The sequence below is a fragment of the Ranitomeya imitator genome, chromosome 4, assembly GCF_032444005.1.
Source record: "Ranitomeya imitator isolate aRanImi1 chromosome 4, aRanImi1.pri, whole genome shotgun sequence".
In the NCBI taxonomy this organism is placed as follows: Eukaryota; Metazoa; Chordata; class Amphibia; order Anura; family Dendrobatidae; genus Ranitomeya; species Ranitomeya imitator.
In genome coordinates this window covers 32,355,564-32,383,195 of record NC_091285.1, presented here as the reverse complement: position 1 = coordinate 32,383,195, position 27,632 = coordinate 32,355,564, and the positions used below count along the sequence as shown (strand labels likewise).

The window sequence follows — 27,632 nt, the reverse complement described above, 5'->3', positions numbered from 1 at the left end:
CATGTTTAAATATAATTTATTAAGACATTCAGCTATGTCCGTCAGTCTACATCCAAATGTACCACTAAAAAGAGAGCAAATGAAAAATTTCTCTAAAATAAAAAGTCACATCAGTGAGATCGATCGACAGCTCAACCTCTTTACAGCCAATGTATACTAGTATAAATTAATGGTTTTTATTTATTTTATTTTTTTATATCAAAATTCACATAAAAAAAGTTTTGTTTTTTTTCTTTTTTTGATAAGTTTTTTTTTCTTCCACCTAAAGCCATAATCAAATGTAAAAATTATTTACTTTTTGTTTTTTTAAAACACAACATTTCTGGCCAGGGCAAAAACAAAGAAAAAAGTAACAAACAAACAAAAAAAAAAAAGCAAAAATATATCATCAAGGTGCTAGCTCTACCGAGAGCCTCACTATGGCATTTGCTGAATTTGATCGTACACCAGAAGTATGTACTCATTTCCAAAAAGTGCAAATATCGCCATTAACACTGTATTTTTATTTTTCCATAAAAAGACTGCAGAAATACGATCCGCCAAGCCCCGTTTCTGTGCAGTGGACGCTCATCCCATGGTTACATGATCACCTGAGCTCCAATTATACTTCATATAAGGGCTGAACAGAACTGCAATGCTACCGAAAAATAAAAAATATTTGGCGGGGTCCATCATTTTATATTACAGTGATGCCCCGATTTTTTTTTTCCTTTTTAATTTTTCCCAGATTGTTGTATTTTTTTTTTGTTTTTCTTGAGTGCGAGCAAGTGAGCATGCAAGCGTGCAGTCTCCCTTTTTTTTTTTTTCCACAATAGCCGTGTCAACCTTCCCCATGCTTTTAGGTAAAATTCCCAAAAAGCAAAAAAAAAAAAAAAAAAAATTAAACATGATTTGCTTGTGTGTAAACGTTGATGGTCTGATATTCCCGATTCGAAAGAATTAAATTTCCAGGAAAAAAAAAAAATAAAAAAAATTCCCGCACCATGGAAAGCACCCATCAGCGTAAGCAGCGCTCGTGTCCATTGGCAGTGGCTGGCAGCGGTTAGAAGGGATTATACGATTGGGTTTAATTTTCTGCTTTCAATACAGAAAATGTAATTAAAAATGGAATAAAAAAATAAAAATAAATAAAAAATTTGCACATGGGGGGGGGTCGGGGGGGGGGGGGGAATTTTGCATACGCCTTTGATGAGTGTCAGTGCTAAAGTCTTCACGTCATCTCCGGGAACCGCGAAATACCGCATGTGGCTAAGATGGGATTTGGCTTGGAAATGACAAGTCCCAGCAGACAGAGCTCAAAATCAGATCACCCCATAAACCTCTCTGCTGCGGAAGAAACATTTCTCTCTGAAGTCCTCGGCCTGCGCAGCATCCGAAAGGCCCGCGAGTTCCTCCCTGCTGTCGTACCCCCCCATGTCTTCCTGTAGACAGCCCCCTATGGGTTCTGGATTTGTCTCTGTAGGTTCTGTGGACTGCGTGTCTCTGCTCGGCGCGGAGGCTGCACCACTCGGCGCGGAGGCTGCACCACTCGGCGCGGAGGCTGCACCACTCGGCGCGGAGGCTGCACCACTCGGCGCGGAGGCTGCACCACTCGGCGCGGAGGCTGCACCACTCGGCGCGGAGGCTGCACCACTCGGCTCAGCAGAGGCCATGTTGCCTTGTACTTCCCCAGAATTGTTTTCTGCTTGTGGATTGAGTACGCTGGCATCAGGGGCCGGGTTGACCATAGTTCCAGTCTCTGCCCCCGCCTGCTGGGACAGAGACTTTAACTGGCAGTGACACAAGGGGCAGGACTCCTGCACGTACAGCCACTTCTTAAGGCATCCAGCATGGAAAAAATGGCAGCAGGGGGTGATGACGGCCGAATTCATGTCCTGCGAAAAAGGAGACAACAACCTTTACATTAAAGGTAGAAATGCAGATCTATCGCTTGTCACAATTAGAGATGGGCGGGCACCTGGATGTTATAAAACATTTGGGTTCAGCCACTAGAACAGTACCCGGACCCCATGGGGGACCCGAACATCCAGTGTTCACCACGTTGTCATATCCATGATGTCACGGCAAACACGGCTGCTGATCGGCGGTAAAATCATCACCGCCGGTGAGACAGGTACGGTTCCCACGCTGTCAAATGATAGCATGAGCCCACTGACATGAAAAGAAAAAAAAAAAAAAAAACTATTTTTGATAACCAGTCAGGCAAAACTGACATCTGGGGGCTGCAACCCTCAGCTGTCAGCAAGGCTGATTATCAAGAATAGAGGGGTCACCAAGTTGTATTTTTTACTTATTTAAATAAATCATTATTTGGTGTGCACCCCCATTTTTGGACAACCAGCCTTGCTAAAGCAGACAGCTGGGGGCTGGTATTCCCAGGCTGGTAAGGGGCCATGGATATTGGCCCCGCCAGTCTAAAAAAGGTCCGAAGCCCAGAAAATGCAAATCTATTAGATGCGCCAAATCTGGTGCTTTGCCCGGCTCTTCCCACTTGCCCTGTAGCGGTGGCAAATGGGGTTCATATTTGTGGGGTTGATGTCACCTTTGTATTGTCCGGTAACATCAAGCTCACGGATTAGTAATGGCGAGGCATCTATAAGACGCTTATCCATTACTAATCCTACAGCCAGAATAATTTAAATAATTAACCCCTTAAGCCCCAAGGGTGGTTTGCACGTTAATGACCGGGCCAATTTTTACAATTCTGACCACTGTCCCTTTATGAGGTTATAACTCTGGAACGCTTCAACGGATCCCAGCGATTCTGACATTGTTTTCTCGTGACATATTGTACTTCATGATAGTGGTAACATTCCTTAGATACAATGTGCGTTTATTTGTGAAAAAAACAGAAATTTGGCGAAAATTTTGAAAATTTTGCAATTTTCCAACTTTGAATTTTTATGCCCTTAAATCACAGAGATATGTCACACAAAATACTTAATAAATAACATTTCCCACATGTCTCCTTTACATCAGCACAATTTTGGAACCAAAATTTTTTTTTGTTAGGGAGCTATAAGGGTTAAAAGTTGACCAGCAATTTCTCATTTTTACAACACCAATATTTTTTAGGGACCACATCACATTTGAAGTCATTTTGAGGGGTCTATGTGATAGAAAATACCCAAGTGTGACACCATTCTAAAAACTGCACCCCTCAAGGTGCTCAAAACCACATTCAAGAAGTTTATTAACCCTTCAGGTGTTTTACAGGAATTTTTGGAATGTTTAAAAAAATTAACATTTAACTTTTTTTTTTTTCACAAAAAATTAACTTCAGCTCCAATTTGTTTTATTTTACCAAGGGTAAGAAGAAATTGGACCCCAAAAGTTGTTGTGCCATTTGTTCTGAGTACGCTGATACCCCATATGTGGGGGTAAACCAATGTTTGGGCGCATGGGAGAGCTTGGAAGGGAAGGAGCACCATTTGACTTTTCAATGCAAAATTGACAGGAATTGAGATGGGACACCACGTTGCGTTTGGAGAGCCACTGATGTGCCTAAACATTGAAACCCCCCACAAGTGACACCATTTTGGAAACTAGACCCCCTAAGGAACTTATCTAGATGTGTTGTGAGAACTTTGAACCCCCAAGTGTTTCACTACAGTTTATAACGCAGACCCGTGAAAATAAAAAATAAAAAATTTTTGCACAAAAATTTTTTAGCCCCTTGTTTTGTATTTTTCCAAGGGTAACAGGAGAAATTGGACACCAAAAGTTGTTGTCCAATTTGTCTTGAGTACGCTGATACCCCATATGTGGGGGGAACCACTGTTTGGGCGCATGGCAGAGCTCGGAAGGGAAGGAGCGCTGTTTGGAATGCAGACTTAGATGGATTGGTCTGCAGGCGTCACGTTGCATTTGCAGAGCCCCTGATGTACCCAAACAGTAGAAACCACCCACAAGTGACCCCATATTGGAAACTAGACCCCCCAAGGAACTTATCTAGATGTGTTGTGAGAACTTTGAACCCCCAAGTGTTTCACTACAGTTTATAACGCAGAGCCGTAAAAATAAAAAATCTTTTTTTTTCCCACAAAAATTATTTTTAGCCCCCAGTTTTGTATTTTCCCAAGGGTAACAAGAGAAATTGGACCCCAATAGTTGTTGTCCAATGTGTCCTGAGTACGCTGATACCCCATATGTTGGGGTAAACCCCTGTTTGGGCACACGGGAGAGCTCGGAAGGGAAGAAGCACTGTTTTACTTTTTCAACGCAGAATTGGCTGGAATGGAGATCGGACGCCATGTCGCATTTGGAGAGCCCCTGATGTGCCTAAATAGTGGAAACCCCCAATTATAACTGAAACCCTAATCCAAACACACCCCTAACCCTAATTCCAACGGTAACCCTAACCACACCTCTAACCCAGACACACCCCTAATCCCAACCCTATTCCCAACTGTAAATGTAATCCAAACCCTAACTGTAGCCCCAACCCTAACCCCAACCCCAAAATAGCAGTACCATGGTTATTTATATCCGTCTTTTTGATCGCGTGTTATTCCACTTTTTGTTCGGCGGTATAATAAAGCGTTTTTTGGCCTCGCTTTTTTTTTTTTTTTTTTTTTTTTTAACGGTGTTCACTGAAGGGGTTAACTAGTGGGACCGTTTTATAGGTCGGGTCGTTACGGACGCGGCGATACTAAATGTGTACTTTTATTGTTTGTTTTTTTTATTTAGATAAAGAAATGTATTTATGGGAACAATTTTTTTTTTCTCTTTATTTAGTTTTTTTTTTTTTACACATTTAACCCCTTTCTGACCTCGGACGGGATAGTACGTCCGAGGTCAGAAGCCCCGCTTTGATGCACGGCTCCGCGGGGAGCCCGCATCAAAGCCGGGACATGTCAGCTGTTTTGAACAGCTGACATGTGCCCGCAATAGGTGCGGGCAGAATCGCGATCTGCCCGCACCTATTAACTAGTTAAATGCCGCTGTCAATCGCAGACAGCGGCATTTAACTACCGCATCCGGCCGAGCGGCCGGAAATGACGTCATCGCCGACCCCCGTCACATGATCGGGGGTCGGCGATGCGTCTCCATTGTAACCATAGAGGTCCTTGAGACCTCTATGGTTACTGATCCCCGGCAGCTGTGAGCGCCACCCTGTGGTCGGCGCTCACAGCACACCTCCATTTCTGCTACATAGCAGCGATCAGCAGATCGCTGCTATGTAGCAGAGCCGATCGGGTTGTGACTGCTTCTAGCCTCCCATGGAGGCTATTGAAGCATGGCAAAAGTTAAAAAAAAAAAGTTAAAAAAAAAATGTGAAAAAAATAAAAAAAATATAAAAGTTTAAATCACCCCCCTTTCGCCCTAATCAAAATAAATCAATAAAAATAAAAAAATCAAATCTACACATATTTGGTATCGCCGCGCTCAGAATCGCCCGATCTATCAACTAAAAAAAAGCATTAACCTGATCGCTAAACGGCGTAGCGAGAAAAAAATTCCAAACGCCAGAATTACGTTTTTTAGGTCGCCGCAACATTGCATTAAAATGCAGTAACGGGCGATCAAAAGCACGTATCTGCACCAAAATGCTATCATTAAAAACGTCATCTCGGCACGCAAAAAATAAGCCCTCACCTGACCCCAGATCACGAAAAATGGAGACGCTACGAGTATCGGAAAATGGCGGAATTTTTTTTTTTATAGCAAAGTTTGGAATTTTTGTTCACCACTTAGATAAAAAATAACCTAGTCATGTTAGGTGTCTATGAACTCGTAATGACCTGGAGAATCATAATGGCAGGTCAGTTTTAGCATTTAGTGAACCTAGCAAAAAAGCCAAACAAAAAACAAGTGTGGGATTGCACTTTTTTTTGCAATTTCACCGCACTTGGAATTTTTTTCCCGTTTTCTAGTACACGACATGCTAAAACCAATGATGTCGTTCAAAAGTACAACTCGTCCCGCAAAAAATAAGCCCTCACATGGCCAAATTGACGGAAAAATAAAAAAGTTATGGCTCTGGGAAGGAGGGGAGTGAAAAACGAACGCGGAAAAATGAAAAATCCCATGGTCATGAAGGGGTTAAAAAAAATGTTTTTAAACTTTTTTACTTTCCAGGGGGGACATCACTGTATAGTGACAGATCGCTGATCTGACACTTTGCAGAGCACTGTGTCAGATCAGCGATCTGACGTGCACTGCTCCTGGCTTACCAGCTCTTGCTCTGAGCAGGCACTTGGTAAGCCACCTCCCTGCAGGACCCGGAAGTAGCCCCACGGCCATTTTGGATCCGGGGCCTGCAGGGAGACGCTCGGTTCAAGGTGAGCACATCGCCTTGTACCGATTGTCTCAGGGAAGCCCGCAGGGAGCCCCCTCCCTGCGCGATGCTTCCCTATACCGCCGGCACACTGCGATCATGTTTGATCGCAGTGTGCCGGGGGTTAATGTGCCGGGGGCAGTCCGTGACCGCTCCTGGCACAGTGCCGGATGTCAGCTGCGATATTCAGCTGACACCCGGCCGCGATCGACTGCGCTCCCCCCGTGAGCGCGGCCGATCGCATATGACGTACTATCCCATCACTGGGAATTAAGTCCCAGGTCACCTTGACGGGATAGTATGTCATATGGGATTAAGGGGTTAAAAAATACAGCGTGAGGACCCCTCTTTTCTTGATAACCAGCCTTGCTGAAGCTGACTGGGTGCAGCCCCCAGCTGTGAGTTTTGCCTGGCTGGTTATCAAAATTACAGGGGAACAAACGCTGTTTTTTTTTTTTTTTTTAATTTAAATTATTTATTTACAGAGCAGGGGCCAGCTGATGAATACTCCCATCAGCCGCTCCTGCTCTCACCTGTGGCAGCAGGCGTTGGCTCATGGGAGCAGTAGTCCCATCATCTGACACCAGTGAGACAATCTTTATACCTCCGATCAGTTGCGCACTCACGTTCTCATTTGACAGCGGCTGTCTGACTGACGTTGATGATTTTGCCGCCGATCAGAAGCATTGTTTGCCACGCTGTCATTCACATGACAGTGCGACAAACACCCCGTGTTCGAGGTGCCGAAACTGAACAGTAACATGGACTTCCTGGTGAAGTCCGTGCTTGAACAGTAGGTGTTCATTACAGATGCCGAACTTTACTGTTCGGGTTCACCCATCTCTAGTCACAGTGTGTTTCTTACCCAGGAATAATTGACATAAAGGGAATGTGTCATCAGAAAATGACTTATTGTTTCAAATCAGGTTTTTATGTTAAAGGAGATTTTATATATATATATATATATATATATATATATATCTATATATCTATATCTCTATATCTATCTATCTATCTATCTATCTATATATATATACTAGATGGCAGCCCGATTCTAAAGAATCGGGAGTCTAGAATCCATATATACTTTATTCAAATGTAAGAATAATACAATTAATAAATAATAGTAATAAAGAACAAAAATAATAGGCAGTATATGGAGAAAACACCAAACAAAAGTTCAAAATTGGTGTGAAAATGTCACTGAACCACTTCACAACTAAATATATATAGTTTTGGTAAATGGTATTATCATTTTTTTTGACGAAATTCGGCAGGAGCTTGAAGAGCAACGTCACTGGGCCGCCTCCACGCAGTAGAAACTTGCTGTGAGGTAAAAATTCAAAAATCACACCAAAATGGCGGGCGGAGTGTGTCACAGTACGGCACGTTTCTGATCTAATATATAATTGCCTAGAATAAGACTTCCTGCAATTTGTGCCAACTTCCGTGGCTTTGTCCGGAGCTAATGTCCGGAGCTAATGTCCGGAGCTAATGTCCGGAGATAAGTGACGTCAACAGTGTCCAGTGTCTGATTGGTTGCCGCCTGCTGCGAGCGACCAATCAGAAACGTGCCGTACTGTGACACACTCCGCCCACCATTTTGGTGTGATTTTTGAATTTTTACCTCACAGCAAGTTTCTACTGCGTGGAGGCGGCCCAGTGACGTTGCTCTTCAAGCTCCTGCCGAATTTCGTCAAAAAATGATAATACCATTTACCAAAACTATATATATTTAGTTGTGAAGTGGTTCAGTGACATTTTCACACCAATTTTGAACTTTTGTTTGGTGTTTTCTCCATATATTGCCTATTATTTTTGTTCTTTCTTACTATTATTTATTAATTGTATTATTCTTACATTTGAATAAATAAAGTATATATGGATTCTAGACTCCCGATTCTTTAGAATCGGGCTGCCATCTAGTGTATATATATGTGTACATATATGTGTGTGTGTGTGTGTGTGTGTGTGTGTGTGTGTGTGTGTGTGTGTGTGTGTGTGTGTGTGTGTGTGTGTGTGTGTATATATATATATATATATATATATATATATATATATATATATACACATATACATACATACATACATACACATATACACAGTGGGGAAAATAAGTATTGGATACTTAGGTACACTTCAACTATGAGAGACCGAACCTAAAAATAAAATCCAGAAAATCACATTGTATGATTTTTATATAATTAAATTGCATTTTATTGCATGAAATAAGTATTTGATCACAACAACCAGCAAGAACTTGCTGGCTCTCACAGACCTGTTAGTTTTTTCTTTAAGAAGCCTCCTACTCTGCACTCATTACCTGTATAAAAGACACCTGACCACACGAAATCACACTCCAACCTCTCCACCATGGCCAAGACCAAAGAGCAGTCTAAGGGCACCAGGGACAAAATTGTAGACATGCACAAGGCTGGGACGGGCTACCAGACAATAGGCAAGTAGCTTGGTGAGAAGGCAACAACTGTGGATGTGGTCAGATGAGACGAAAATAGAACTTTTTGGCATCAACTCCACTCGCCGTGTTTGGAGAAGAAGGAGGAGTAAAACCCCAAGAACATCGTCCCAACAGTGAAGCATGGTGGGGGAAACATATTTTGTGGGTGCTTTTTTGTAAAGGGGACAGGACAACTGCACCGCATTCAAGGGAGGGACGATGGATGAGGTCAAGGGAGATTTGTGGGATTTTGGCCAACAACCTCCTTCCCTCAAGTAAGAGGATTGAAGATGGGTCGTGGCTGGGTCTTCAGCATAACAATGACCCGAAACACACAGCCAGGATAACTAAGGAGGAGTGGCTCCGTAACAAGCATGTCTATGTCTTGGAGTGGCCTAGCCTGAAAAATCTGGAGAAGATCTGTATGGAGGAGTGGGCCAAAATCCCTGCTGCAGTGTGTGCGAACCTGGTCAAGAACTACAGGAAACGTCTGACCTCTGTAATTACAAACAAAAGTTTCTGTACCAAATATTCAGTTCTGGTTCTCTATTGCATCAAATACTTATTTCATGCAATAAAATGCAAATTAATTATGTGAAACTCATACAATGTGATTTTCTGGGATTTTTTTTTTTAGATTCTGTCTCTCACAGGTGAAGTGTACCTATGATAAAAATTACAGACCTCTCCATTCTGTGTACGTGAGAAAACTTGCAAAATCAAATACTTATTTTCCCCACTCTGTATATACTAGATTTACACGTTCTATATAAATGACTCAGCAGTCTCATTATCATCACTGACAGGTTTACGACTGATAACACCTCTATATATAGTAGATAACACAGGATCCACCATTCACAATAGGTGATGTCACAGCTCACCTCCTCCTCCTGTACAATAATCTTTATTTTTTATATAGCGCTAACATATTTTGCAGCGCTTTACACACATTATCGTCGCTGTCCCCATTGGGGCTCACAATCTAAATTCCCTATCAGTATGTCTTTGGAATGTGGGAGGAAACCGGAGTGCCCGGAGGAAACCCACACAAACACGGAGAGAACATACAAACTCTTTGCAGATGTTGTCCTTGGTGGGATTCGAACCCAGGACTCCAGCGCTGCAAGGCTGCAGTGCTAACCATGATAACACCTCTATGTACAGTAGATAACACAGGATCCACCATTCACACTAGGTGATGTCACAGCTCACCTCCTCCTCCTGTACAATGACTGATAGCAGCTCTATATACAGTAGATAACACAGGATCCACCATTCACAATACGTGATGTCATTGTGAAGGGAGGAGGAGGCGACTTGTGACTTTTACCCAGATTAGAGCATGCTCAGATAATAACCCTTCTACAAATAAGGAGTAGGGGACTAACACTAGGCCTAGTGGTCAGTGTGAAAATTGCAAGATTTAACGTGATTAGCAAAAAGAAAAAAAAAAAAATGTATCCCCCTCCTGCCTGGAACAAATTGTCTCACACACACACGAGTGTGTTGTTCCCCTGTGAGGAACAGCCAGCCTGAGGAGAGGGGGCATTGTCACGGCTCCTGTTCTATAGAGAAACAGCTATTATCAGGAGACTGGCTGATAACAGTGGGGAGCTGCACACTGCTGTAGTGTCCCAGATGGAGGGGTGAGCAGTGAGGAGCAGCTCCTGTCACACCAGCCCCCTGATAAGGTCTCCTTGTCTGCAGTCAGAGGTGAGGGGGCATGGCCTGTTACCTGCTAGTAGCCCTGCAGTGAAGGAGACAATATCAGGCGGCTGGCTGGCTGCTCCTCACAGCGAGGAGCAACCTCTTTGCTATGTGACATTGTCCAAGACTGGAGGGGGAATCAGTGAGGAGCAGCTGCTGTCACACTGAATTACAACTGTGCGCATCTCATCTTTATGAGGACAGTGACAGTACAAAAATGTTTTATCTCCCCAGAGTACCACTTTAATGGTTTTCCCGGGCAAGAGTTAATTAGCACCACCATGCTATTGTACAGAATACCAGATCTCTGCCTTACAGGACCCCCCCTCCTGATACAATAGTCAGGGGCAGTGACAGACGCTGTGCTCTGAACGATCACCCCCCTCAGGACAGATTAAACATTACATGTCATATATTGCATTTAATAGGCAGGTACTCCAGTGGAGCAGTCGCTATGAGCGAGTTATAGACTTCTTCCATTAGATCCATTGCGTGTCACCTCCCACTGATCGTGATGTGCTGTGGAATATGTTGGTCTCCCTTTAGTTTTCTGTATGGGGTGAGTCAGGGTTCCCCCATAAATATTACAGGGTAAGTGGGTTTAGAAGACTTTAATGTGTAGGGGGCTTTAGGAAATGGCCCTGTCACACAGAGGTGCGTCCACGGATTTTCAGAGATAGAAACCTCTGAGCCGTACCAAAGTGGTTCCAGCATTTCATAGAAGCCTTTGATGCTGGATATGAATGGTGGTCCGCGATCTATAGGGGCACCTACCTGATAGCAGATAGAGCAGATGTCGTTGTGCTGCTCCAGCTGCTCGTTGGTGGCGGTGGGTAAGGACTTGATCTTATTCACTGCGTCCCTGCGCAGGAGAAAGCTCTTCCATCCGAGCTGTGCCCGCAGCCAGACGTTATAGTACGAGTGAATGAAGATGATCATGGATCCCATGACGGTCCATTCTCCGAACACTGTCTCCGAGACCCCGTAGGCCACCACGCACAGAGCCACCAGGAATTCCAGCAGCCGGTAAGTGCCGTTCACGTAGTAAATGACGTCGTCCATGTTTTCCACCGGCTCCTTCTGAAACTCCTCAATCATAAACAGGACGTAGATGAAGAGAGTGCCCAGAACCTGAGAGTGAAGAGACAAACTGTAAGACTTCATCTGCCGGCGCCATGATGGAGCGGCCGTACATCACAACCTCTACCCAGATGTACGGCTAACAGAGCAGCAAGTGATCTGCTAGAAGGTGAGACGCCATCGCGTATAATTAGCTTGTTTTGAGGAGCACACTTTGTACCAGTTCAGTCCTTAGTGAGTAGTCGGAGGTCCTAATCCACTAGATAAATATTGTCTGCCTGCAGCCGCCACTAGGGGGAGCTCAGGAGTTTACTGCATGTATTCTAAGGCCAGTAAACCCTAAAGATGCAGTCAGCGCCCTGTAGTGGTGAGTGCAAACAGATAAAAAAAAAAATTGTCACTTAAAAAGGGGGTTGTCCAGTGAAAAGAAGTTATCGCCTATCCACAGGACAAGTGAAAACGTACTGATCCATGGAGGTTTGACTTCTGGGACGCACATAGATTGGCAGAATGGACAGCTTTTATCCCTGTCGAGGCACTGTTATCCACGTGGACGTCCAACTACTGCTCCATTCATTCTCTATGTGTCTGAAATAAATAGCAGTACCTGGAAGCCACGCCAAGGCATTTCTCGTTTCCAGGATCTAGCAATGCCTTTCCTCACTTAGAATAAAGTCCTCATCTACGCTACAGAGTGCTGCCTTTTTGTTTGAGAGTACATGAGTTGGTGACTAGGTTCAGCACCTGTTCACACTTAGTCTATGTTTCGATTTGGTCAGTTCTTTTAAGTTTGTACTCATTAGCCTTCTGACTGAGCACTCCGCCTTTTAGCCACGGATGTTTTTAATCCCAGCAGAACCACTACCCCTCCACAGAGATATAGATTTTAGTCTAACAGAGGATTTATGTTCCAATACAGATGAAAACTTTATTCTAAGTGAGGAAAGGCATTGCTAGGTCCTGGAAACGAGAAATGCCTTATCGTGGCTTCCAGGTACACATGAATTGACCAATTTATGCGCTAAACTTTCATATTTTTTATATTTTTCTTATTTAGAATGCAGTAATGCAATTCAATTTTCATATTTCATTTTTACATGCTATGGCGCTACAGTGTGCTGCCTTTTTGTTTGAGAGTATACGAGTTGGTGACTCTAGGTTCAGCACCTGTTCACACTTAGTCTATGTTTGGATTTGGCGGTCAGTTTTTGGAAGTTTAAAATAAATAGAGTCTGGTGCTTGGCCACCCCGTAAGGAATGAATGGAGCGGTGGTCGAACATGTGCACCGACACTCTAATTTTCATCCCCGATCTGCTGGTAGGTGCAGGTCCCAGCAGTTGGAGCGCCCCCTGGATCAATAAGTTGTCACTTACCCTGCAGATAGCACCGCAAGAAAGGAAGGCTACAAAGGATTTAAAGGGGTTGTGCAGTGAAAACAAGTTATGTATCTGAACCATAGGTGAGAACTTGCTGATGGGTGGGTGTTTCTGTGTGCACCGATCGCCAGGTTGGAAAATGGAGGGGCAAGTTGAATGCCCGACCGATGGACCATTCATTCTCAATGCAGATGCACAGAAGCCCCATAGGGAAGGTAGCAAGCTAACTGCCACTCTATGGGGGATAAAATTATGCCCCAGTGGTGGGACCCCCACTGATCAATAGGCGATTACCTATTCCACACATTGGTGATAACTACATCATAGCCTTCTTTCCTTACAGTGCCCATAAACCTTAGGAGTCGGCCATCTCTCCAGGCTCCGCCATACATTCTCGGCTGGTCCGAGCATGCATGTGTTCTCATTAGGGAGGGTGGAGTGCTGCAGAAAGTCACATCGGAGGGTCGCACTTATCCAGGGGATCTTGCTGAGGATCGCAGGAGACATATTGTTTAGACACCTTTACCTGCAGAGAAGTGAGGATACTGCTGGATATGATAATCAGGAGCCAGAAATCCATGTGGAAGAACTGACAGATCATGTAGGCCATGTAAGAAGGGAAGATCAGGAGGAACAAGCAGAGGCTGACGGCTCGGAAATGCTTCCACAGACTCCTGCAGGGCGAGATATACACATACGTTTCTCTGTTCTTGGGACGCAGCGAACACCGTTGGATCTGAACTTTACCCACTTGTCTCGAGAAGCCCCCAGAGCCAGGACGATGGGATCGGCGATCTCCAGCATGGACTGCAGGATGGAGGCCACCACTATGAACAGGATGATGCTCAGGAGGAAAGCGCGATGGACCACTTGTAACTCGATCAGTCCCGTCTGCACAGCGAGGATCAGCAGGGTCACCCCCTCGGTCATCCCCCTGGAGGAGAGCGAGGACATGATAATACACATTTCTACCATACATCCCCCATACTGGCCGGTCATGATGGACGGGAGACGACGTGCACCCACCTGTTCATCGCAGGGTCGTTCATAAAGGCCCGATATCCCTGCAGATAAAACTTGCAGAGGGTCAGCACTCCGAGAGCCACGAACGAGACGGTAAAAACCAATCCAAGGAGCGAGTATGGCGTACTACAGCACTCAGCAATACTGCAATGCAAAAAAAAAAAAAATGCAGACATCAATAATAGAGACTCCAACGTCGAGGTTTACACGTCTGCAACTCTCCAAACTCAAGATCTCTGCTGTCGCAAACAGGAGCGGTTACCCTTCAAAGCGGAAAACCGCTGGAGAACAAGATCCTCACAGCTGAGGGTTTGCTACAATTGCATCCATGCATCCAGTGTGGACAATCCTGCATAGATAGAGGTTTGTGCTGCCGGTGTATTTAGGACTACACTGAATACATTGCTGCAAAGTCACAGCTGTGGGGGGTGTGCGGCCGATGCAGATCTGCAGCCTCTGGGATGGGAAGAAACAGGAATAATCACTGGTAATTACAGCAAGCAGAGATCTAGAGAATGTGGCATTACCAAAACAAAAAGCTGTAATGATCATGTTAATGACAGCAATAGGGGGAAAGGTCAACTACTAGACCTAATGACAGATAACACCTCTATATGCAGGAGATAACACAGGATCCACAATAGGTGATGTCACAGCTCACCTCCTCCTCCTCCTGTACAATGACTGATAGCACCTCTATATACAGTAGATAACACAGGATCCACCATTCACAATAGGTGATATCACAGCTCACCTCCTCCTCCTGTACAATGACTGATAACACCTCTATATACAGTAGATAACACAGGATCCACCATTCACAATAGGTGATATCACAGCTCACCTCCTCCTCCTGTACAATGACTGATAACACCTCTATATACAGTAGATAACACAGGATCCACCATTCACAATAGGTGATGTCACAGCTCACCACCTCCTCCTCCTGTACAATGACTGATAACACCTCTCTAAACACGATAATATAATCCACCATTCGCAACAGGAGATATATCACATGGATTTCATGGAGCCATAGACTTATATGGGCGCTTTACATCCATAACGTCGATACAAGGAAAAAAAAAAAAAAAAAAGGACTTGTTTTGCTGACGAATGCAAAAAACAAACATGTGAACGGCCAGAACGATTATAAGGGATACGTGTTCTAGCCATGAAATCCATGGATGGAACACAGACATCTGATTGAAGCCTAACAGAGAAGACTTTTTTTTTTTTTTAAATAAAAAAAAAAAGTTCTATGGGAGAAAAACAGCACAATATTGAGTAAATACTGTGAATTTTTTTTTTTTTTTTTGGGGGGGGGGGGTGGAACTTAGTGAAAAATGGACATAGAAAGGCAGTGTATAACTTGCATTAAACATTTTCCTATTGGCTCTGTCATAGTAGCAAAAAAAAAAAAAAAGCAAACAAACCCGTTTTTCCCCCTATACAGACCGGACGCACATTCAAGGGGTTTTCTACCAATTCTAGAATGACGTCCCATCCTTAGGTACGGTGATCCCTGTAAGATTTGTGGGGGTCTGACACCAAGCACATTATGATCTCCGGTGGAGCGACCAGCACAGCGCCGCACACTGTGTAATCAGCTCCTATTCTCTTCAACTGGGCAGTGGTCATTACAGCTGATCGGAGGGGGTGCCCAGTGTCTGACCCCACTAATACTATACTGACCTACCGTAAGGATCACTCATGACAATCACAGTAGCAGACGGACAGCCCCTTTAAAATAATTCTGATCCTGCCACATCAGTGCGGATGTGCACGGACCACCTACATAGAGGCCTGGACTGATACTGCTGTACAATCCTATTCACGTGAAGTGAGTCCGGCAGCAGTACCAGACACAGCCTATGTACAAGGGTGGCGCTGTGTCTGAAGGAGAGCAGCCATGTTTTTCTACTTTCATACAAGTCCTTGATAAGTAGCACCTACAGGACCACACGAGCACAGCTCACAGGCATTATTATTTTTTTATACAGTGATTGTACAGGAGGATCACGTTGATCCCACAGGACGCGATCGATCCCTCGCTCTCCCCGGGGACACACGATCCCTCGCTCTCCCCGGGGACACACGATCCCTCGCTCTCCCCGGGGACACACGATCCCTCGCTCTCCCCGGGGACACACGATCCCTCGCTCTCCCCGGGGACACACGATCCCTCGCTCTCCCCGGGGACACACGATCCCTCGCTCTCCCCGGGGACACACGATCCCTCGCTCTCCCCGGGGACACACGATCCCTCGCTCTCCCCGGGGACACACGATCCCTCGCTCTCCCCGGGGACACACGATCCCTCGCTCTCCCCGGGGACAAACGATCCCTCGCTCTCCCCAGGGACACACGATCCCTCGCTCTCCCCAGGGACACACGATCCCTCGCTCTCCCCAGGGACACACGATCCCTCGCTCACCCCGGACGGTACCAGAGGTGCACCAGCACTACCAGCGTTACAGGTCTGCTCTGTTCCCATCTGGCTCGTCAGATGTCAAGTGGAAAATGAGTGAATATTTGATGTGCAGTAAATGGGTCACGTAGAGCACGGAGCGCACGGAAAACCTGTTTACTGTCAAAGCGCAGGAGGACCACACGGCAGAACTGAAGGATTTATGGCCGGAGCCGTGATGAGGAGTCTTCAGGAGATAAGGTTCTGTGAATCCCTCTGGTGCAATGTGAGGTGGCCTCTGGATGGGGGCGAGAGGATTAGGAAAACTATGATGGAGAGTCAGGATTCCATCAATCACCGGTAATTATCAGCAGCGCCTACCACTGGGTGGAGACGTAGAGGCTGAACTCACTGATCAGATGTGGTTGCAAGGTCTCGGCTCCGGTCTAAGAAGGCAGCAAAACACCAAAATTCTATATACAAAGTGCTGCATGACCTCAAACTCAAGTCCACCAAACTTCAGGGACATCATTCAGTCCATTTAGGATGCAAAAGTTACAACAGGGGCAATGGAGGGAACAAAAAACAACCCAAAAGGGAATAGTTGTACAGGTGGTGGGCACTGACCATCCCGCTCTCCTGATCCTTCTCTGGTTTTCCTAGTATCCCTGCCATTAGCACAATTATGAGACTTTATCTGCAGCTCCTCCAGGATGGCTCATCTATACATCCGCCATAAGGAGTGTTGAAGGCATGGAGCAGATACCAGGACATGAGTGGGTAAGGTGGTCATAGAAGGACTTCACCCCAACAGCAGGACCTCAATCTGCTCCTGTGTGCAAGGAGGAGCGCGAGAAGCTGAGCCAAAGCTCCCATAACACGACCTACAGCAGCTAGAGGTGTGCAAAACCTCAGGGTTACAATCAATGATGGTGGCACGAGGCCTGGTGGTGAACGGTCCACCTCACCAGAAGACACCAGAATTGCCAGGTCAACCATTGGCGACCTGCGCTCTTCATAGATGGGTTCAGATTCACAGGCGTGAAAGAGCCTGGAGACTCCATAATGAATCATAATGCAGCGTGACTGGTCTGACGGTGAGTCAGTGAAGGTCTGGTTAGGTATATTCTTGGAGAAAGTAGAGACCACCACATCTTAGCCAAGTGACCCCCTTTACCAGGATGAAATACTTTTATCTTAAACTGGCACGTCGGGAGTCACACACACGTATATACACACACATATATAGACTACAGAGTCGTAATGGGAATTGCCGGGATTAAATCCACACAATTTGGATCTGCCCGAGACTTTTACATTTTCTCACTTCAATTTTTGGGGGCAATCCGGATTCCAGCCTATAATTGGTTGAGGATTTTGGTTTCTAACAATCATGGAGGCTTTACTTTGCTCTAAATGAAATGCACAATTTATATCAGCAAAGATTCTGAACCGGAAACATTTGTTCATGGAGATCAGAGGTGGGATTTTTTCTAAATCCGGAAACCACAGAGTGTGTGTGTGTGTGTGTTTTCTGCATCTAGAAGAAAGAAGGTTTAATCACAATTATAGATACAAATTCTCTACAGTACGAGCAGTGAGACCATGGATTCTTTACAGTAAGAGCAGAGAGACTATGCATTCTTTACAGTGAGAACAGTGAGACTGGATTCTTTTCAGTAAGAGCAGTGACACCATGGATTCCTTACTGTACGAGCAGTGACACTATGGATTCTTTACTGTACGAGCAGTGAGACCATGGATTCTTTACAGTAAGAGCAGAGAAACTATGGATTCTTTACTGTAAGGCTGTGTGCACACTTAGCAGATTTTTTGCTATAAAAACGCGAAAAAAACGCATACATTACACATCCCATCATTTAGAATGCATTCCGCATTTTTTGTGCACATGATGCGTTTTTTTCCGAGAAAAAAAAACGCATTGCGGTAAAATACGCAGCATGTTCATTAATTTTGCTGATTTTTTGCAGATTTCCCACTATATTATTGCATTGGGAACCTCCGGAAAAATCCGCAAAAAAAAAACGCACAAAAACCGCATGCAGATTTCTTGCAGAAAATGTCCAGTTTTGCTCAGGAACTTTCTGCAAGAATTCCTGAACGTGTGCACATAGCCTAAGAGTAGTGACACTAAGGATTCTTTACTGTACGAGCAGCGAGACTATGCATTCTTTACTGTACAGGCAGCGAGACTATGGATTCTTTACTGTAAGAGCAGTGAGACTATGGATTCTTTACTGTAAGAGCAGTGAGACTATGGATTCTTTACTGTAAGAGCAGTGAGACTATGGATTCTTTACTGTAAGAGCGAGACTATGCATTCTTTACTGTACAGGCAGCGAGACTATGCATTCTTTACTGTACAGGCAGCGAGACTATGGATTCTTTACTGTACAGGCAGCGAGACTATGGATTCTTTACTGTACGAGCAGTGAGACTACGGATTCTTTACTGTACGAGCAGTGAGACTATGGATTCTTTACTGTACAAGCAGTAAGACTATGGAGCTCTGCCACATGATATTGTAATGGTTGATTCACTACTAAAATTCAAAGGGGGGGCCCGGATGCCTTTCTTGATAAATATATTACAGGTTATGGGCACTAGATTCTGCGATGGGGTGTTTATCCAGGGAACTAGTCTGATTTCGGCATGTGAGGCAGGAAGTAATGTTTCCCCTAATATGGAGCCATTTGTGTCTGCCTTATGGGGTTTTTTAGCTTCCTCTGAAATAACAAGTTGGGCTATAGGATGAACTCGATGGACTGAGGTCTACCTTCAATCTTGGACACTATGAGACATGGGTATATAAAGTGACTGCATGCAATCAGGCTACACAAGGCGCCGTGCTCGCTCATCGGCAGGATATCTCTGGAATGTAATAAACTTTCCAAGTCAATTAGCGTCCGGCTCTTTGACGAAGTAACATTCCAGTCCTGGATCTGAGGTCGGCGTCTGACAGGTCACTTACGTTATCTGCTTCGGATCAGCCGCACCTTAGCAACCGAAATAAACATGGAGCAGTTTACGGACGATGGATATGATGAGGGGTGACATCTTCGGATCTACAAGACTCACAATTGTAAGTGCTGAGAGATTAACTGCTATAGATGCCAGGGTGAGCTGAAACTGCAGAATCTAGGGGGTTAGACCTTCTGACCCTTATAAGTATGTGATCGATCCACGGTATCTCCGACAGCTCCATTCACTTCTATGGCACTGATGGGGAGCCGAGGACTGTACCCAGCAGACTGTGAATGGAGCAATGGTCAGGCATGTTCCTCGCTGTAGGGATCGATGGGAGACGTGGACAACCCTTTTATCGTAATTTTATGAAACGATTAAATACCTTGTAAGAAAGAGGAACAGCAGTCTCTCGCGGGAGGTGGGCTGGTCACGGGTACTGAAGTACGTGTAGATCTGAAGGGCGAACAGGACCAGCCAGAAGACCATGAACAGGACGGGGACCACCAGCTGATTCCAGAGAGACATCCCCAGGGCCAGGAGGCCGTAGACTTCCACCACCTACGAGGTTACAATATGGATGAAAGAATCAGTCATGTGTCCTTATACTGCCAGGTGATCTGAAAATCACTGCAAAGCCACAACGAACAGCCTGTGATTATAGGGGCATGTTGGGAGTTGTAGTTCCACCACAACTAGAAAAGACTATAATGGCAGTGACTGGCAGGATATAATAAGGATATTAATATCTAACGGGTGGGGGAGAGTCGGGCCACGTCTGATAAGCAGGAGTCATTCTAGGGGGAACGTGTCATATCCGATGATGTGTTACCTGCACCAGCTCCCTGTACGCGGACTTGGCGAGATTAAAGGGCACCAGCAGGTTGGATGCTAAGAAGTACAGCACTTCCAGTCCCGTGAAAATCATGGCAAACTTGTTAATGACGACTATGGTCTCCATTGGGACAAGGCAGAGACGAGCCAGCAGGGGGAGCATGTGAGCGGAGAAGAGCCAGATCTGCTTCGTCTTCATCACGCAGGAGCACAGGGTGCAGACGACCAGCTGGCCTGCAAGGTAAGCGAGGCGGCACCGTGACCATCAGATCAGACATTACAAATACTTCTGACAGCGTCATTTAACAAGCGCCGGCGGGGAACACGACCATTCTCCCGCCCATCGGCGTGCCTGTGACGTAATCACGGGGCGCCCATGGGTTGTCATGACAGACGGGGGTCAGGCTGATGTCATTACGATCCCCCTGTGATCGCCGGCGTACATAAGAGATTGGGATTTCTACTATACACAGCACTGCTGTGTATAGTATTGGATGACCGCAGCTTCAAGTCCCCTAAGGGGGACTTTTAAAGACCATGTTAAAAATAAAAAATTAAATTTAAAAATGGAGGAGGGGGGGGGGGGGGGGGGTGTGTGTGAGAATCACCTCCATAAAAATAAAAACAAAAAAACCAACAAATTGGGAATTACTACATTTGTAAAAGTCCGATGAAGAAATAAAATAAATCCGATAGGTAAACGGTGTAACAAAAAACAAACAAAAAACAAAAAAAAAGCTAGAGTTCTGTTTTTTTTTGGCCGCTGCAACATTGCAATAAAATGAAATAAAAGGCAAAACAACGCATCTACCCCACAATGGTATCCGTAAAAAAAAAGTCAGCTCAGGGCGTAGAAAATAAACCCACACCGAGCCCCAGATTACAAAAAATGAAAACATTACAAGTCTTGGAAAAAGGCGACAAAAGAACATTTTTTTTACTACCTAAAATAAAAAACATACATGTTTGGCATCTGTGTACTCGTACTGACCTGGGGAATCACATTGCTGGGTCAGTTTTACCATATAGTGAACATGGTAAATAAAATACCCAAGAAAACAATTATGGTATTGCACTTTCTTTGCAATTTCAACACACTTTGTTTTCCAGTCCACGATATGGTAAAATCAATGGTGTTATACAAATAAACATCTGCCCTACGATGATTAGGTGACCAGAAAAAAAAGAAGTTATGGCTCTTGGATGAAGGGAAGTTAAAAAAAAAAAAACGAAAATTGAAAATCGCTGGGGAGTCAAGGGTTTAAGAAAAATAAGCCATCAGCTGGTGGCCGCAGGTCCAGCTTCTCTCACCCCATTAGTAGTCACCAGGTAATGACATGCTTTCCATGTTGGATCGGTCACAGGGTCTCCTAACACAAACGCCCCATGAGCATGTGCGAGGAGAACAGCGGCCGATCCGGACATCAGGGATGAAAGGTGTGAAACCGGGCGTCTCCTTAATGATTTTGCCCACTTCCTTACTAGCCTAGTAGTAGACGGCACTCACCTACTAGCGCAGTAATGAACCTGTTCATAGACAGGGGCTCTAGGTGCATCGGGCCCTCGTAACCAGACTCCAGCTCACTGCGGACATAGTCCCTAAAAAACACAAAATGGAAACCGCAGGTTCAGAAAAGTGTGTGTAAAGTGCATAGGATGTCGCAGAGGTGCGTCTTTGCCTTGGCAAACCTCTACGGCCTCATCAGAGAAAAATCATTCCAATTAGGTTGACCAGAGTGTGATCCGATTTTCTCGGATGAGAAAAATAAAAACATTTCTTCTCTGTTCTGTCAGTCTGTGAAAAACCGGACCGCACTCAGATGTCATCCGAGTGCAGCTTGATGGTTTCCACTGACTTGCATGTCCCAGAGTTTTGTCTAGGGTGTACTTATTTTGCAGGGTACCTCACCTAGAAATCTGGTGTCCGGTATACAATAGTAAAGCAGTGACGACGTAAAGGTACAGCTTAGCGAGGTGTTGTCGAGGTAAAGTCAATAGGACGACGCTCAGGATGTAACCTGCAGAGAGATAAAACAAAAAAGAACAAATCTGTAAGAACGATGTGACCGGAATAATCATGAGGTGCAGAGAGATAAACGATCGATACGATGGGTGTCCTGTCAGCAGATCGTGCAACGGAGGCAGGAAAGATGCTGACCCGTAGATCAGAGCGAGCCGACCGCGCGAAGGTGAAAGGGACACGTCGTAAAACTTACAGCTTCAGAGCGGCTTCTATTTTAAGGAACGTGATAAGGTTTTATCAGATCTGTACCATATATAGCCCAACGTAAAGCCATAAAGAGGAAACTCTCGTATCATACGTTACTAACAGTGAGGAGCGGAAGTGCTGGGATAAGGTGTTATCTGAGCATGCTCAGGTGCTAACCGAGGATCTTCAGCATGCTCGAAAAGTATGTTCATGTCCCCGCGGCTGTTCGAACATGCAGGGGACATACAACCGTGGGGACTCAAACATATTTTTCGAGCACGCCGAAGACCCTCGGTTAGAACAAGGCTCTTCTTCGAAAATCTGCACACACATATATATCTCCGGCTGAGACTTACATACAGAACTACTTCATTTTTCCAAGTAACTTACAGCCTGGAAACTTTCTTGGCATGTGATAAAGTCTGCTGAGAAGTGGGAACGAGCAGTTCTGCAAACACACTCTGAAGTGTCGAAGGCGCCGGTGGTTTGGTCACATCCTGACTTCAGCTTTTTCTTTTTTTTTTAGTTCCTGAACTGACGGCTGCAATGCAGCTATGATCCCATCAACACCCAAAAATACAGGAGAATCCGAATATTCTTTACTATATTATTCTTTATGATGTTCTGCAGCAGCTGCAGTGCACATTATGAGGTTATTATTATTATTTATTTATATAACACCATTGATTCCATGGTGCTGTACATGAGAAGGGGTTACATACAACTTACAGATATCACATACAGTAAACAAACTAACAATGACGGACTGATACAGAGGGGCGAGGACCCTGCCCTTGTGTGCTTACATTCTACAGGATTATGGGGAAGGAGACAATAGGTTGAGGGTTGCAGGAGCTCCGGTGTTGGTGAGGCGGTAGCTTCGATAGTGATGACAGTAATGAACAGCTACAGAGCCCGTATGTAATGAATCAGCAATCCATTGCAAAACTACAGGCCCCAGGGCATGCTGGAAGTTGTAGTGTGACAGCTAGAGATCCATTGGGATCAGCACTATGGAGTCCGGCCCAAGCATGCACGTGTCTAGGGGCTCCTCATCTCTGGAATAATTGTCATTAAGTTCGGAAAATGTTCCTTTCAGAAAGAAAGAAGACCAGCGCCACCTACTGGAGGTAGCAATACTACACAGCAATATTGACCCTTTAAGGCGCCTTTGTATATGGCTTGCCAAATTAGACCTCTTGCATTGCACTGATGAGGAGAAAAAAGTCCAAAACACGTGTCTGCAAATCTGGCTTGCCTTTTATCCCAAGTCATGTGGCAAGGCTTGATGAAAGGGTCAATATTGACTTTTAGGATTGCTACTTCCGATAGGTGGCGCTAGAGTTCTAGTCTTTCCCCTCACTGAAGAGGCAATTTGCATATCATTTCATAGCGGAGCATTGCATGGCCTATAAGTCTCCTTACACTGGTAAGACAAGCATGTTACTCTCCACAAGGAGAGCCGATACCTCTTAGGCCTCATTAAGTTCTGCAATTATGCCCATGATGCAGTCACATATTTGCAGACCACACCTATACATACCCAACTTAAATGGCAGAGCCGAACACCTCAGTGACTGCATTCCCCGGCGTTACACGTCAGTGCCGAGTAACATCTAATATACTTTATAATCTGGGACAATCGGTAGGTTTGATCACCACCATTGGTTGTTTGGTCCACATGCAGCTTGCATAACGTCAGCAGCACATCCCCCGCTTACAGGGAGAGATGTGCTGCCAACGATGTGGAATATTAGGCAGCGCGAAAGAGACAATTGGTTAATCGTTTACATTTTGACCATTGATGAGAAATGAACGATCTTACGGCAACTCATCATTCAGTTTAATGTGGCATTTAGGGACCAAAGTGTGATCTGTGGGACCTCCACTAATCAGCAGTATGTAGTATATGCTACAGCATCAGGTATCGCCTTACACGTGGCCATGGCGGTACCACCTCACACGTGGCCATGGCGGTACCACAACTCAGTCCCATTCACTTGAGGGAAACCGACCTGCAAGTAACATGCAAAGGCCGGCCATATCGATATATATATACCGGATGTTCCCTCCATAGATATGTGAAAGAGCTAAAAACATGAAGCAGAAAGATGATCCCGGACTCAACGTACCGACATAATGCAGGTTGAGCGCCAGGTACTTGTACTGGAAGAGAGGGTTGTTGCTGAGGTTACTTCTTTGAATCTGCTGGAAAAAGGAGCTGACGTCCCAGCGGTACAAGACGTCTAGCAGCATGATGCTCGGCACACGCAAGGCCACATTCAACATGGCCTCTAGTTTCTCTTTTGCGCCCATGCTGGTTCCCTTTGGAGAGAATTAAAGGCAAGCTGCAAAAAAAAAAAAAGCACAAAGATAGGAAGTGTTAATTATCACATAAACAGACCGTCTGAGGATTACACGGCTCTATATATAGCGGGGAGAAACCTGTGAACTACTATGTTTAGCAGAGCCACAAACATCCAGAGAATTAGCAGCGCGCGTCGGGGTGTAGGTGATCCTATTATAACCTGAAAAAACCCAAGAATAACGGGACGATTCTTTAAGATAAAAAAATGACTTCAAGTGATGGTTTTTTTTACAGATTAAAGGGGCATTCTCAAAGGTAAAAGGTATCATTATATGGAGGTGGTCTGATCTGTGGAATACTGGGAATGAAGCAACCTCAGTGCAAGTGGCACCGTGAAGGGGACGGAGCACCAAAGGGCAATAACCTGATGAGAAAACGTGACGTCGTTCCGGTCTGGTACAATGCATCCATGTGATAACTTCAAGACTCATCACAGAGGAAAGTTCAAGGAAGCATCCACCGCTCCTGTATGTCAGCGAGATAAGGAGGCCGCTGTCTGACCGCTCCCATCCAAAGTGCAGATGTAGCAGAGCTGAATTGGGGCATACAGTATGTTAGTTCTATGTTTGCGTTACCCACTCAGATAGGCAGAGGTGCCTGGTGGCCACTTATCCCCCTTTTCATGGTTAAAATATTAGAGACAGCGATTGTACATTGACGGAGAGTCAGGCAAGAAAGCTACATCCAACAGCTGAAAATAAAAATCTCGTCCAACATGATAATGGCTGAAGTGACGATGGAAACTGAGCGCAAGCTGCCAACTCAGCGATTATATAATAGAAACGTTTACCTAATCCAACATTAAAAGGGCAGGAAGATTAAAGCAACAAAGGAAAACCCCGAGCGGTAAAACAAACAGTTATAGGCATCACTGACAGAGCGGGCCGGGACATCGGGGCACTAAGTCATAACCTGCACCGCCGAGGCCACGGCACACGGCCCAAACCAGCACCGTCGAGGTCACAACACAGCCCCGTCGGCACCACTAAGGACATTGGTGCAAAGTATCCACACTCATCCTACAGTATGTACAAAGGCAGCAGGATGGATGCTCAGACCGGTCGCACCAATATTTGGATTAATGAGTCTTTCTTTCATATTCCGCACTTGTTGCTGCATTATTGGTGATCCCTCGTTGTCTTCTGGATCCCTCAACATCAGCCCCCTAGCTACTCACACGTGCAAAGAGAAGACTCCCACCCCCTGTGTGTAAACCACCATAAGACTCATAAACCAAGGTCCTGCCTTGGCTTCCCAGACTCACCCCACACCACCCTCCTGTCCTTCCACATCACGTGGGACCATCCATTACTTGTACACGACGCCCCCGGCCCCTCTGTCGCCAGCTCCCCTCACCAACGTAGACCTCACCCCTGCGCCCCCCTACAACGCCTGCCCACAGCACCTCCACTGATCATCCATGGAGCCTGCACCCCTGCTTCGCCCGCCCACAGCACCTCATTTGATCGCCCACAGCACCCGCATCCCTCCATTGCTCACATCCCTCCGCTGCTCACCCACGGCACCTGCTCCTCGCCATCCCTTCCCAACGGCGCCCACACCTCTGTGTCGCTCGCTTCCACTGTCGCTTGCCCACGGCACCTTCTTTGATCGCCCACAACCCTCGCCCACGGAGCCGGCGCCCCTCAGTCGCTCGCCCACGGAGCCGGCGCCCCTCAGTCGCTCGCCCACGGAGCCGGCGCCCCTCAGTCGCTCGCCCACGGAGCCGGCGCCCCTCAGTCGCTCGCCCACGGAGCCGGCGCCCCTCAGTCGCTCGCCCACGGAGCCGGCGCCCCTCAGTCGCTCGCCCACGGAGCCGGCGCCCCTCAGTCGCTCGCACACAGAGCCGGCACCCCTCAGTCGCTCGCCCACGGAGCCGGCACCCCTCAGTCGCTCGCCCACGGAGCCGGCACCCCTCAGTCGCTCGCCCACGGAGCCTGCACCCCTCAGTCGCTCGCCCACGGAGCCGGCACCCCTCAGTCGCTCGCCCACGGAGCCGGCACCCCTCAGTCGCTCGCCCACGGAGCCGGCACCCCTCAGTCGCTCGCCCACAGAGCCGGCACCCCTCAGTCGCTCGCCCACGGAGCCTGCACCCCTCAGTCGCTCGCCCACGGAGCCGGCACCCCTCAGTCGCTCGCCCACGGAGCCGGCACCCCTCAGTCGCTCGCCCACGGAGCCGGCACCCCTCAGTCGCTCGCCCACGGAGCCGGCACCCCTCAGTCGCTCGCCCACGGAGCCGGCACCCCTCAGTCGCTCGCCCACGGAGCCGGCACCCCTCAGTCGCTCGCCCACGGAGCCGGCACCCCTCAGTCGCTCGCCCACGGAGCCGGCACCCCTCAGTCGCTCGCCCACGGAGCCTGCACCCCTCAGTCGCTCGCCCACGGAGCCGGCACCCCTCAGTCGCTCGCCCACGGAGCCGGCACCCCTCAGTCGCTCGCCCACGGAGCCGGCACCCCTCAGTCGCTCGCCCACAGAGCCCAGGCCTCTCCTTCACTTGCCCTCAGCCCCTCCATGTGTCAGTCAGGGCCTCTCCGGGGGCAGCCAGTGCCCACAGGGCAGATGGCACACAGCAGCAGGCTGGCACAGGACTGGCACAGGCCCCCATCACCGGCAGCAGCCGTCACTCCTCCCCTGACACCAGCCTCTACCTGTCTGCGTCTCCTCACTGTCTCCCGGGAGCCATAGCTGAGGCCTGCGGCCCGCTCTCCGCTCACGTCACACGGCGCAGCGCCGCCTGCTGACAGCTGCTCCCCGCCCGCCGGTCCGCACAGCGGCGGCCTCTGGTCAGTCCGGGCGCCCCTTCTCCGAGCTCTTCTTTATCACGGATTTCCGGCCACCACAACCCTCCGGGCCGCTCACATCCACACACAGCCCGCAACCCGCCCACAATAACAAACA

General features: G+C 46.7%; 1 protein-coding gene across 2 annotated transcripts; it reads right to left on the bottom strand.

Moving 5' to 3' along the window:
• Positions 1-27,632, bottom strand: RNF145 (ring finger protein 145). 2 transcript variants are annotated; one of them, XM_069763495.1, is made up of 12 exons: positions 27,383-27,632; positions 24,499-24,714; positions 22,067-22,175; positions 21,665-21,756; positions 20,156-20,391; positions 19,709-19,884; positions 13,932-14,072; positions 13,657-13,839; positions 13,432-13,579; positions 11,223-11,579; positions 1,624-1,874; positions 1-1,560 (listed from the first exon to the last, which is right to left on the bottom strand). In XM_069763495.1, the coding sequence occupies exons 2-12, from the start codon at positions 24,680-24,682 to the stop codon at positions 1,302-1,304; spliced, it is 2,136 nt and encodes a 711-aa protein (XP_069619596.1). In that variant the 5' UTR covers positions 24,683-24,714; positions 27,383-27,632; the 3' UTR covers positions 1-1,301. The 2 variants fall into 2 exon arrangements, with proteins under 2 accessions (XP_069619596.1, XP_069619594.1); XM_069763493.1 differs by having other exon boundaries at positions 1-1,874.